At 34.9% G+C, this 12,256-nt stretch overlaps 1 protein-coding gene across 1 annotated transcript; it reads left to right on the top strand.

The window, feature by feature from the left end:
- Positions 1–2,530: 2,530 nt before the first annotated feature.
- Positions 2,531–12,250, top strand: rilp (Rab interacting lysosomal protein). The gene is made up of 8 exons (XM_058744629.1): positions 2,531–3,255; positions 4,142–4,265; positions 6,338–6,459; positions 7,094–7,288; positions 8,569–8,729; positions 8,821–8,943; positions 9,024–9,122; positions 10,185–12,250. Exons 1-8 carry the CDS (start codon positions 2,899–2,901, stop codon positions 10,327–10,329), a joined length of 1,326 nt encoding a protein of 441 aa, XP_058600612.1. The 5' UTR covers positions 2,531–2,898; the 3' UTR covers positions 10,330–12,250.
- Positions 12,251–12,256: the final 6 nt, after the last annotated feature.

The raw sequence follows: 12,256 nt of genomic DNA, 5'->3' as shown, positions 1-12,256 counted from the left end.
CTGCCAATATCCAGCAACTTCGCACAGCCATTGAAGAGGAGTGGACCAACATTCCACAGGCCACAATCAACAACCTGATCAACTCTATGCGAAGGAGATGTGTTGCACTGCGTGAGGCAAATGGTGGTCACACCAGACACTGACTGGTTTTCGGACCCCCCCCAATACAGTAAAACTGTACATTTTAGAGTGGCCTTTTGTTGTGGCCAGCCTAAGGCACACCTGTGCAATAATCATGCTGTCTAATCAGCATCTTGATATGCCATACCTGTGAGGTGGATGGAGTATCTCGGTAAAGGAGAAGTGCTCACTAACACAGATTTAGACAGATTTGTGAACAATATTTGAGAGAAATAGGCCTTTTATGTACATTGAAAAAGTCTTAGATCTTTGAGTTCAGCTCATGAAAAATGAAAAGTTTTCAGCTCAAAAACAAAAGTGTTGCGTTTATAATTTTGTTCAGTGTATATTTCAGTTTTAAATGTGCTTCTGATTACAGATAGCCTGGGATTACACAAGATTTATATTTTAAAGAGAAACCAGTTTGAACTTGAGAATAATTTGCTTTTTGGGTTAAAATAATTTCTTAATCTGAAATTCGAATGGCATGACAATTAGAGATTAGACTACACAAATTGAAATCTACATGCTAAAACACACTATACTCATAGTCACACAATACTGATGTTGTTAACATGAATAATTTGAGAATAATTCTGCAAGCAGCTTGCAATTCCAGGTTTTCAAACATAGATGGCGACAAAGAGGCAAAACTTATGGACTGCAGCTTTAAAGATAGTATCTAATTGGATAAATTCAATAAAATGGCAGTACATTGTGACTAATGCTTAATGATACACAAAAACATTGTCAGCAAAAAGAACTGGTTCTGGTCGTGGTACTGTCGCGATTGTACATCTGACACGGAAGAGAAAAATTTGTTGAATAAAGTTATTTTTGTTAATTTGTGTGCACAAAAAGTACTCTGGTAGCTTCATAAAATTAAGGTTGAACCAATTATGTCACATGGACTATTTTGATGATGTCTTTGCTACATTTCTGGGTCTTGAACGTGGCAGTTGTGTTGCTGTCTATGTAGGTTCAGAAAGCTATCAGATTTCATCAAAAATATTTTACTTTGTATTCCAAAGATGAACGAAGGTTGTACGGGTTTGGAATGACATGAGGGTGAGTAATTAATGGCATAATTTTCATTTTTGAGTGAACCATTCCTTTTACGTGCTTTGAGATCCATAAATGCAGTGCCACTGACGACAGAAGAACAAAGTACATTAACTTTATTGCCATTATCTAGCAGCTCTGTTTCTGTTGAATTATCTGAGTTTCGCTTCTGATTCCTATGACCTTGTAAACATGCACAGGAGAGCAATAGCGGCTGCCGTGATTTCACAGTAAAATTTCTTAAATGTTTTTCCAGTCGTTTCTTGTATCCAGTTCAGATTTCCTAGAAGCAGATCAGTAGACATTGGCCATGTAGACAGTAGCCTGTGTGTCCAAATTCTTGCTAGTAACTTATTATTATTATTTTTTTAAAGGGGTCATCAGATGCCCATTTTCCACAAGTTTATATGATTCTTTAGGGTCTTAATGAAAAGTCTATAACATTAGTTAAAATTTCTCAATGGTAGTGTAAAAAACAGCTTTTTTACCCTGTCAAAATCAGCTCTGTTTTCAGCAAGCTGTTTTAGTCCATGTTGCTTTAAATGCTAATGAGCTCTGCTGACCCTGCCCCTCTCTTCCGTGTGGTGGGTAGCAGACTGTAAACTTCAGCCGGGAAGCTTGCTAACTAGCACATATTAGGAAAGACGATTTGTAAAAATTAATTAAAAAAACTCCTAATACTAACTTCTTCTGTAGATGAAGCTGGATCACTAATAATTTGCCTGAACATAAATGCATTTACAAAAACAAAAACGAAAGTAACATTAATCCTCTGCGTCTTCAGCGGCTCAGATGTCGGGAGTAAATGATGACTGCTATGTTCATTATTACATCCAACAACAAAACACCTCAATCGCTTAATTGGAGACATTCTTGTCTTCCCCTGCACCAGAGTCGACACAATGGCGGACAGCTCACAGCTCACTCAGGGCGGGTCTAAGGTAAAACAGCCTTGTCAATCAACTATCGTGGGAGGGGCCTGTGCAGAACTAAGTCATTCTGACAGGAATCTCAAAACGGCCTGATTTGAGAAAGGGGATTTTAAAATAAGGATTTAAAAAAAACCTCTGGGTGGATTTTTATCATTATAGGGTGGATGTGTACACACTTAAAGTAAAATAAGAAATGTCACTGGTAATAATGAGGATAGTGACAGACAGATACTAGTTGTTATTGGTACTACTAGTGTTTAATGAGTAGTTACATGTGAAATTGAAACCGACTAAACTTGGCAGTAATTTAAAAATAAGTACTAGTAACAGCTTGTTTGAATGGTAAGACAGCTTGCCATATGTGCTAGATATTAAAGCTCTCGGGTTGCATTGGTCAGAAAAGAAGGAGGGAACAACCATGGCAAACAAGCACTGTGGGCTGTCATATAGATGTACCTCTGTTCAGCTACTTTTTATAAAAGAATACTATGTATGCAAACATGCACGGCCATAAGTCATCCACATGTTAGTAACGAGGGCGTGCATCTTCAGGTTATGACATGCAACTCTTAACGCCGCAAAGTCACGTCGGTTTTATAGCTCATTCGTGTTTATTGGAGCGTATCGACAAAGGATGTAGTTACAAAACAAACTGGAGCGAAATGCATGCGTTTAAAAGTGAAACAAAAAAAGATCTGCGTTCGGACTGAACGTATGTTAATTTTGACCGTCAAGAGGAGTTTCGATTGTCTCTGTTCGCATTCAAGTTCATCTCAAGTGCATTATGGAGACTTGCGTGATAGCCGTCGAGGAAAACCAAAACGTTATCAAGACATATTCGTGTTTCAACAGGACGTTTTCATCTATGACAGTGGACGATGTGTATGAAATCGCTAAAGCTGTGGGGGCAGAAGTGGAGAAGCTCATCGACAACTATGGGAAGTCGAGTGTGGAGGGTCTGGTGTCTCACATAGTCAAAGTGTTGGAGCTCTTGGAGAGTTTCGCGGCAAGAAACCAAGCTCATAAATGTAAGGAAGAGGAACTATTGAAGGCGTTTGAGACGTTACAGATACAGCAGCAGAAGAAACGACACGTGAAGGAGTGCGATGAGACCAGCAACAGTAACGTTACAGAGAGTGGGGTAAGAACATGGTCGACATCAACACTGTTACTGTAGCAAAGACTTGCTTTTTAAACTGCGTTTCAGATGTCTTGATAATTATTTTGTCGAACAAATGTGTTTTTAATGTCATGGACGGAGCTGTTGTGTGGACAGAGCACTCCAGGATAACGCCTTTAATCCAGATGGACTTTTGATTCGAATCGTGACACGTTAATCGATTCTAGGAAATGCGAATAGAGGGCACTTCCGGTCTCAATAAATGTCATTTTGGAGAACATCATGTACTGTCCATTTGTGTTGGGGATTTTGAGCTTGATTTCTACGAGTGACTATGACCCCTTAAGCAGGGGCCTGTTTCATATAACAAGTTTACCAAATCAGCCAGGTTTATTTCAGTTAGTCTGACTTATTGTCAGTTGATTTGGTTCAAAATAAATCAGAATAACTGAAATAAGCCTGGCTTGTTTGGTAAACTTGTTTTGTGAAACAGCCCCCAGGTTAAATAATTATGCCAGTGGATGGCAACAAGTTACATCTTTCTCATTGAATCATTTAGTCGTAAAAACACTTTTCTATAAATCTACACCAAGCTATATAATAAACACAATAATAACCTAAATGAATTATTAATTTCAAAATAATTATTTAATAATAATAATAAATCATTTCATTTAAGAAGTCCAAGTCGAACATCTTCTAAAGTAATACGATGTCTGGTTTTCCGTCCTGCATAGTTACATGAATACAAGAATGATTTACAAGCCACTGTGTTCTCAAGTGACCTGTTAAATTGGTTAGGCTTTTGAAACTAATGTCAGGGTGACACCTGGTAAGTCTTACTTAATGTGTTTGTGGTTTGAAAGGATTTTTGCAATGATTCTGTTTTGATTTTTTTCCCCTCAAGGACTGGCATCAGAAGGAGAAGAAACTGAAGGAAAACGTAGAAGTGTTACAGTCCCAGGTGCAAAAGCTCAAGGAAGAGAATCAGGAGCTTCTGGCCCACTTAAAATGCACACACTCCAAAGAAGGTAAAATTACCTGATGGTTAATTAACACATGAAATTAACATGTTAAATTGTTCATTTAATTTCAAATGTTATATCAGTGTAATTGCCATCTCCATTTTAATAATAAATAAAATACACATTCTGAAAGGAAACCATAAAATGTTTTCAGTTTAGATGGTAAAAAAAAAAAATTACCTTTTGGTATGATTAATAATAATTCAAGTTTTAATAAAATACCATTAGTGACAGATCTTCTCTTTTGTATTGTGACATACATCTGAGTGTTTCAGATTATTGAAAAGGGAAAAAATGTAAGGTGAGACTTGGTTCTATGCATCAGTTGTTGTTGATTGTGGTTGTTGAAGTAAAAAATGGAGGCAGATGAATGTGAGCTTGCAGCTGATATTAAGAAAGTGTCGGAGTTTAATATTACTGAATAAATTGGAGAAGTCTGGCATATGTCACCAAAGACAAGTTTGTCGTTTTTACTGAAAGATCCAGTGATTAAAAATTGAGATCAACATTTTGTTTAAAATAAAATAAAATTAAAGCTGCAGTCTTTTTCGGGTTAAAAATGATCCTAAATCAATATTTGAGCAAGTACATAACCAGCTAGTGTTCAAAACTATCACCTTACTTTAGCCCGATTCACAACGGTTAACTTATAATAATGTTTTCTAATTTGAGTGGTACGGGTAGGTTTTCGCGGGAAATTTGAGCATGGCACTGTGTCATTACGTCACATCTGTAAACATGAAGAAGTTGTCCCGGCTACTAGGCTATCGCATGTGAGGATCCTGCAGGATCGTTTATAGCCTTTTTTTCACAGCAGCTAGAATAATTAAATGTATAATTTTGTTGGCGGATTGTAATCCAGAAAGGATTATGTGTTTATGAAACGCATGTGAATGAAATTAAATTATATTCCAGTTTTAAATGTGCTTCTGATTACAGATAGCCTGGGATTACACAAGATTTGTATTTTAAAGAAAACCAGTTCGAAGGGAGCATAATTTGCTTTTTGGGTTAAAAGAATTTCTTAATATGAAATTCGAATGGCATGAAATCGAAAGAAATTGAAATCTACATACACACTCATTGTCACGCAATGCTGATGTTGTTAACATTAATAATTTGAGAATAAAGTATAACAATAATAATAATTTGCATGGTTAGATGTGATATGAGCTAATTAACCGATCGTTAGATTTAATCACCATTGGTTGCGTGATTTATTGTAATTCTTTTTTCCTCAGTTGGTCAGAACAAACGTGGCAGACTTGTTACTTACTTGTTCAGATGACAATATACGGTGAAAATTCTTATTTGGGTCATATATTCCAAGACATAGGCTAGAATCTGTGATTCCTGAGTACAGTATCCACACCGGTGCGGTGACTGACAGACTGACACACATACTCCTCAAAACGTTACATTCATCCTCGCTGGAGCCGTGCCGATGCACAACCGCACGCAAGGAAGATAATTCCACAAAGAGCTGCAATTCCAGGTTTTCAAACAGAGATGGCGACAAAGAGGCAAAACTTACAGTCTGCAGCTTTAAATAAATACATTTTTAAAAATTAATATTTCACAGTAAGATCTATACAATGCATTTAGGGTCATTTTCTTAAAATACAAATAACACATTTGTCATCACATACATCATCATAAAATGTTTATTTTTAAGGTAATTATTATCCAGAGTCTTAAATGGTTTTATAATTATATAATTTTTCCTTGTTGCACCAATTTGATTTACTTTCATTGTTATGTACAGTATAAAGTTAAAAATGTAATTGCTTGTGCTTTAAAAAGTCATGAGATCTCTCAAATAAGATGTTATTTCTATCCTTATATCAGAGAAATACAACTTCTCAGAGCATATGAGCTCTCATTTTCTGAGAGTTATATTTCAGACTGATTCTGAATAAAGCTGGGTTTATCTCTTTTATGGGAGGGGTTATTCTCTTTCATTTATTACTGTCAGCTCAGTAGTCAGGAATGCTGTTAGTTTTTGGCATTCTCATCTTAGAAAACTGTTTGCACAGACTATTTTAAAATATGGCCATACATTTGGTTCCTTTTTCTAGACCGCACACAGCGTCAGGAACGAGAGGTGATGCTCAAGCTGAAGGAAGTGGTGGATAAGCAACGTGACGAGTTAAGAGCGAAAGTGCAGGAGATTTCCAGCATGTCCAAGGAAGTGGAAGCGGTATGGGTCTGATATAATTATGCTGAGCTGCTCAAATGAATCTGAACCATGGGCTATATTTAGAGAGACAATAAATCTTGCACTTAAAATTAAAGCAAACTTATATGTGCAAGAAACAAACAAATTTAAAAATACATTAGGGAGTATTTTCTTTGTGTTCATATCTATTTGATATTACTTTTACTTGTCCCTTTAGAAATGAATGCGTAACTGTGGTAACCAGGTTCTCTCTCCAGACTGTACTGTTCTCTCCATCGGACCTAGTTTAGCAACTATCAAGGTTTTTTTTGTTGAATTTGGATCCCAGTGTCAACAGTGTGTCACTCTGTTCCAAAATGTAGTTGCTCATGAATTGCATCAGAGGCATATAGCTGTGGTTTGGAGCTGAGGTTAATACTTTCCCTTTTTATGTGTTATGTTTGCCTTGCCTTGGTTTTGAAACTGGTCAGACCGGTACCACACAGTAGTCTGCTGCATAGAGAAATCAACAGAATGAACATTAAGTCAAAATTTGCTCTTAAGCCAACTTAATCTTTGAAGTTCAAACATTGCACATGTATACATTTTCAACATTTATAAATTATTTTCAGTGAGTTGAAGTGTGTGTCTAATATTATTTAACATGTTTCTTCAGCTCCAGGAGCAGCAGGAGCGACTAATGAAGATAAACGCAGAGCTCAGACACAAGCAGGACATCATACAGACTCAGCTGAAGAGTGCAGTGGAGAGGAGGGCCGACATGGAGGCCGACCTGTGCGAGAAACAGAAAGAGATAGAGCGCCTGAACTCACAATTAGAAAGAGCCAGCATACATACTGCTGCTGAAACGGTTAGTCACATTAATATTACATTTATGCTTACTAACACGCTAGCTGTCCTGTATTGGTTTATGTGTATTTCCTAAAGGCATAATCAGACAGAAGCTTGTATGTTCCTCTTGCCCTAGCACAGGGCCTAATTTCCACTTTGGTTGGTTGGATGAAGCATATATAGGTCACATTTGCCTTCACAAGCGTGGAAAGGACATGTTTGTGCACAACTCCCCTTCAGCATACAAACATTTTGGAATGCTTGATTAAATTCCAACATTAAAACCTTGTCAGTATATTTTTCACTTTAGTTTTATCTTGATTAACACTGATAAATATAATGATCAGAAATAAGCTTTTAGTAAGTAGCAAATAATGCAAAATATTAAGTAATTAAGTAGTATTATTTCATATTTAAATATTGTATTAAATCACTTTTTATATTAATATTAAACGTTTTGTTTTGTTTATTATTAAAACATTATTATTTTATAATTTATCTTTAATTTAAATTTAATTCTAATTTAAGTTAATTCATTTATTTTTTAACAGAGATTATTTCAATTCAGAAATAAAATAAGCTTTTAGTAATTAACAAAAAATGCAAATTATTAAGTTATCCGAACTTGATCTGTAGTATTATTTAGAAAGGAACTGTTTTATTATTTTATATTTAAATATTAATATCAAATAACTTTTTATATTAATATTATATTAAACTTATTGTTTTATTTATTATTAAAACATTATTTTAACATTTATCTTAATTTAAATTTAATTCTAATTTTAGTTTACTTAATTTATTTTAATTAACAGAGATTGTTTAAATTCAGAAAAAAATACGCTTTTAGTTATTAACGAAAAATGTAAAAGGTTAATATTCCAAAATAGCATTTTTAATACACCGAACTAGACATGTAGTCAGACACATATATAAATTATTTAGAAAGCAATTGTTTTTTTATTTATTATTTTACATTTAAATATTGTGAAATTACTTTTTAATTAATATTTATATTAAAATGTTTTATGATTTATTAATCATTTTTAAACTTTAACTTAATTGAAGTTAAATCTGAATGTTTCCTATGAAATCACTTATTTAGGCAACACTGTGTACCACACCTTTTGTTATTAGTTTAGAGATTTATTATTTTAGCTTGGAAAATGAACACTGTAAAATGTTACCAAACTGTCTGTTCTTTTTTTATAAATAAAAGAACATATGATCAACTGTGCCCAAGTCAGACATTTATGGTTTTGACTCATACTCATATAATTCCACCTTTGCCTCTTTCAGAACAGTTCAGCCATTGACCTCACGGATAAGATGATCATTGACTTGAAGGATCCAAATCGACCGTGTTTTACCAAGCAGGAAGTACGAGACTTGCTTTTTGAGAAGAATGAGTTGAAGGCCAATCTCTTTCTGGTCAAAGAGGAGCTTGCATATTACCAAAGGTGAGGCAGTTGTGTTTGTGACGCATTGTAATCTTTTCTATCAGCACAACGTCCTGCCTCAATCTGGACACACATTTCTTTGTTTCTTTAGGGAAATCCTGAATGATGAGAGATGCCCAGGGTTCTTACTGGATGCCGTGCGCTCTGCCATAAAGAAGCAGAGGACCGTCATAAAGTCTAAAATGCTCGGCATACCCGTTAGCGAATGTAGAACGTGAGTGAAAGCCACAAACATACTGGTAATATGCAGCCCATGTGAGTAATGCTGTGTTTAACAGTTTCACTGTCATACAGAGATGAGACAGATGGTCCTTTGTTTGAGAGGAGTGGAAATGAAGACAATGACACTGACAGCACTGACAACAGACCCCAGGACTCACGCATCAGAAAACTGTGAGTTCATTCACACTTAAACACTACAGACCTATAGCAAGAACTTATTTAAGTACTTAAGCTACTTAACAGAAAGCTGGTTTCAGCAATATTGGGCTATAGGATAAGCCATCAGTCTTGGGTACAATAAATACATTATAAGTGTGAAAGATTTATCTGCTCTTGTAGTTTAAGATGTAGTTTTTGAGCAACAGCAGAAATTCCTCTTAGTGCTAATGCACTTAAAAAATGTTGTTTACTACAGGCTTCAACGTTATAAACACACCTTTAAGAAGCAAATCTACCTGATTTTATCCTTAAAAATTACTTTCACTTATTCTGAATAATGATTCCATATTAAAGAATATTCAGGAATGAATTTAATTTTGTTACCAAAAATAATTTAGTTATCACTTTTGTTTTTAAATTTACATTTTTCGGTTTACATTTTTACCCCTTTTATAGATTAACAGACAGACATTTTTTAAATGCACATTTTTTGTTTACCCGACAGACATTTTTGTTTTACATTTACATTTTTTGTAAACAAATCAGGTTTACATTTACATTTGGGTTACATTTTTTACAATGACATTTTTTGTTTACATTTCTTACCACATTTTTATGTTACATAACAGACATTTTTGCAGTGAAGCTTGTGGGGCAGGTTGGATTGCATAGTCTTCTTAAACTTTCCCTTAAAATGTTTGTTGGTAAAAAATACTGAGATTTCAAGTATTAAAACCACAAAAAATTCCACATTTTTAAAAAATAAGACTTTATAGGGCACCTGCTATCTTCTCTGTGTATAGTGTGTAGTAATTTGTGTGATACAAATATATATGCTGTATACTTTGAGATATATATGCAGTCCTGGCACAAGGACTGGAATTGGGAACCGCTGCCCTAAACTGATTTTAGAGATCTCTTGATTACATTTCGCTCTTTGGCTTAGTAACCTCAGTTACTGAGCATGCAGACTAGCTACTGAAAACACTACCTACAGTGCAAAAGAAATCCTCCTCTGTCATTCTTCTATAAGTGATTGAGAGCTCTCTTATCTCCTCTGATTCAAACCTTTAGATTTGGTTTCCTGACGCCGTCCAGTCTTACTAGGAGCTCTGGTTCCCAGCCCCCCGGCCTTCCAACATCCAGCTCCACATGGGAAATCCTTGATCCAGACGAGCAGGGAGGCGAGGAGGAGACACAGACCCTCAGATCCTCTTGAGAACCACCTCAACTGCCACTCATCTTCAACTGGATTAGAAGAGAGAAGTTCTAAATATGTTCTTTATTTGATTTAGGTTTCAAACCAAAGAACGGACTACTCTTGTATTTGGTTATACAAACATAGTATTAATAGTTGTTGCCTAAGCAGACCTTTTTCTCAGTATAAAATCATTCAGCACGTGGCTTCTGTTAATTAGCTGATAGCTAGATTTGTGCCTGATGGTCACTCAGTGTCACAGATGACCTGAAGATGAGATCAGAGTGTGTCAGTCATATACATATTGTTGTTTGTTGTTTACCATTTAAAAATTTAGGGTCAGTAAGAATTTTTAATCTGTTTGAAAAAAATCTTTTAATCACCAAGGCTGCATTTATTGGGTAAAAAAGCTGTAATTTTACAATCACTATTTTTAATTTTAATATATTTTTAAATATAATTTTAACCTGTAAATCTGACTTTACTACAGTCTTCAGCGTCACATGGTCCTTCAGAAATCTTTCTACCACACTAATATGGTGCTTAAGAAACATTTCTTATTATTACAGTTGAAAACGCTTATGCTGCTTTTTTTTGTGGAAACATTTTTTCAGGATTCTTTGATGAACAGAAATTTCCAAAGATACTGCAGCTTTTGATCAATTTAATGCGTACTTGCTAAATAAAAGTAATAATTTCTTAGCAAAAGGGGAAACTCTTACTGACCCCAAACTTTTGAACAGTAGGGTATATACACAGTTAAATATTAACTGTTGAATTTTTTTCACTTTCTCCTCTCTGAGTTCAATATGCAAAGCCAACTGTTAGTAATACATTTTGTTGATTTTCCAAAGAGCATAAACAAAGGTTTTGCGGCACTTTCAAAACATTGCTATTTCAGGGCCCAACATACGCCCACTTACGGCTTAAGCAATGGCAAGCATTTGGGGCAAAGCTACCTGTTATAAGCTGTTTATCAGTAAATTGACTTGGAAAGGATGGGTGGAAGGGTTTGAAACAATCATTATTGCCATTTCACTTGGTGGTGCAAATGACCGCAGACTGGTGCACTTAAAAACATGGGAATAATCTGCAGTGTTTTGATAATCATAATACACCTGGCATTAAATTAGATGTCTGGATGGAAGCTACAGAGAATTATAGCAGCTATTTTTATAGAGAGTATATTTAATATGGATTTTAACCAAAGATACTGACACTGTATTGCCATGACTCTCACACTGACCCTTTATGTCACTAGGGGGCATTAGAGTATTTTGTATTCATGTTCTTCCAATATATTTTCTTATAAAACATTAGTTGTCCCTAAAAGTGTCCATTTTGTATCTATTTTAAGGATATTTAGCATGTTTTAATAGAAATATTTTAATAATAGCAGCCAACATATGATATTATTAATGTCCAGTCAGTTCTGTGATGTCCATGATTGTCAACCTGATGTTAAAAAAAAAGCATGTAAACATGTAAGAAAAAAAAGATGCATTGGCCAAAAAATGTATTGTCTGAAAATGTTGTCATCATTTATTCACTCTAGTGTTGTTCCAAATTTGTATGACTTTCTTTTGCAGAACACAAAAGAATATATTTTGAAGAATGTTGGGGTGAGTAAATGATGACAGAATTAAGAATTTTTTTTTTTTTTTTTGGTGAACTACCTTGAACTAACTTCCCCTGATTGAGAGGAAGTCTGTGTTTCCTCCGAAGGAAATTAGAGATAATGGGTGCCCCTATGTCTCAAAGGCCTGAAGCTGAATTCCATATTCCTTAGCTGTCTGTGACTCATCTGTTTATCTTTGGACGTTTGGAAATAAAAGTTAATGAGTCCCATATTGATCTTTTAATAGTGTATTTTATTTTTGTAAAAATGTTTGTAACTGGAAAGTGTTATAAAGCTAAATAAAATCCGGAGGTGGTGTTGTGACATTTG

The sequence above is a fragment of the Onychostoma macrolepis genome, chromosome 15, assembly GCF_012432095.1.
Source record: "Onychostoma macrolepis isolate SWU-2019 chromosome 15, ASM1243209v1, whole genome shotgun sequence".
NCBI lineage: Eukaryota > Metazoa > Chordata > Actinopteri > Cypriniformes > Cyprinidae > Onychostoma > Onychostoma macrolepis.
Note: the sequence above shows the minus strand (reverse complement) of the source record. Positions and strands in the feature narration are given on the sequence as shown.

What these genes read in the sequence shown, in the direction of transcription:
- rilp (XM_058744629.1), top strand. Translation starts at nt 2,899, where the DNA reads ATGGAGACTTGCGTGATAGCCGTCGAGGAAAACCAAAACGTTATCAAG. An exon ending in GTAACGTTACAGAGAGTGGG is followed by an intron (nt 3,256 to 4,141) that starts GTAAGAACATGG and finishes TTTCCCCTCAAG; the next exon opens with GACTGGCATCAGAAGGAGAA. An exon ending in GACTCACGCATCAGAAAACT is followed by an intron (nt 9,123 to 10,184) that starts GTGAGTTCATTC and finishes TCAAACCTTTAG; the next exon opens with ATTTGGTTTCCTGACGCCGT.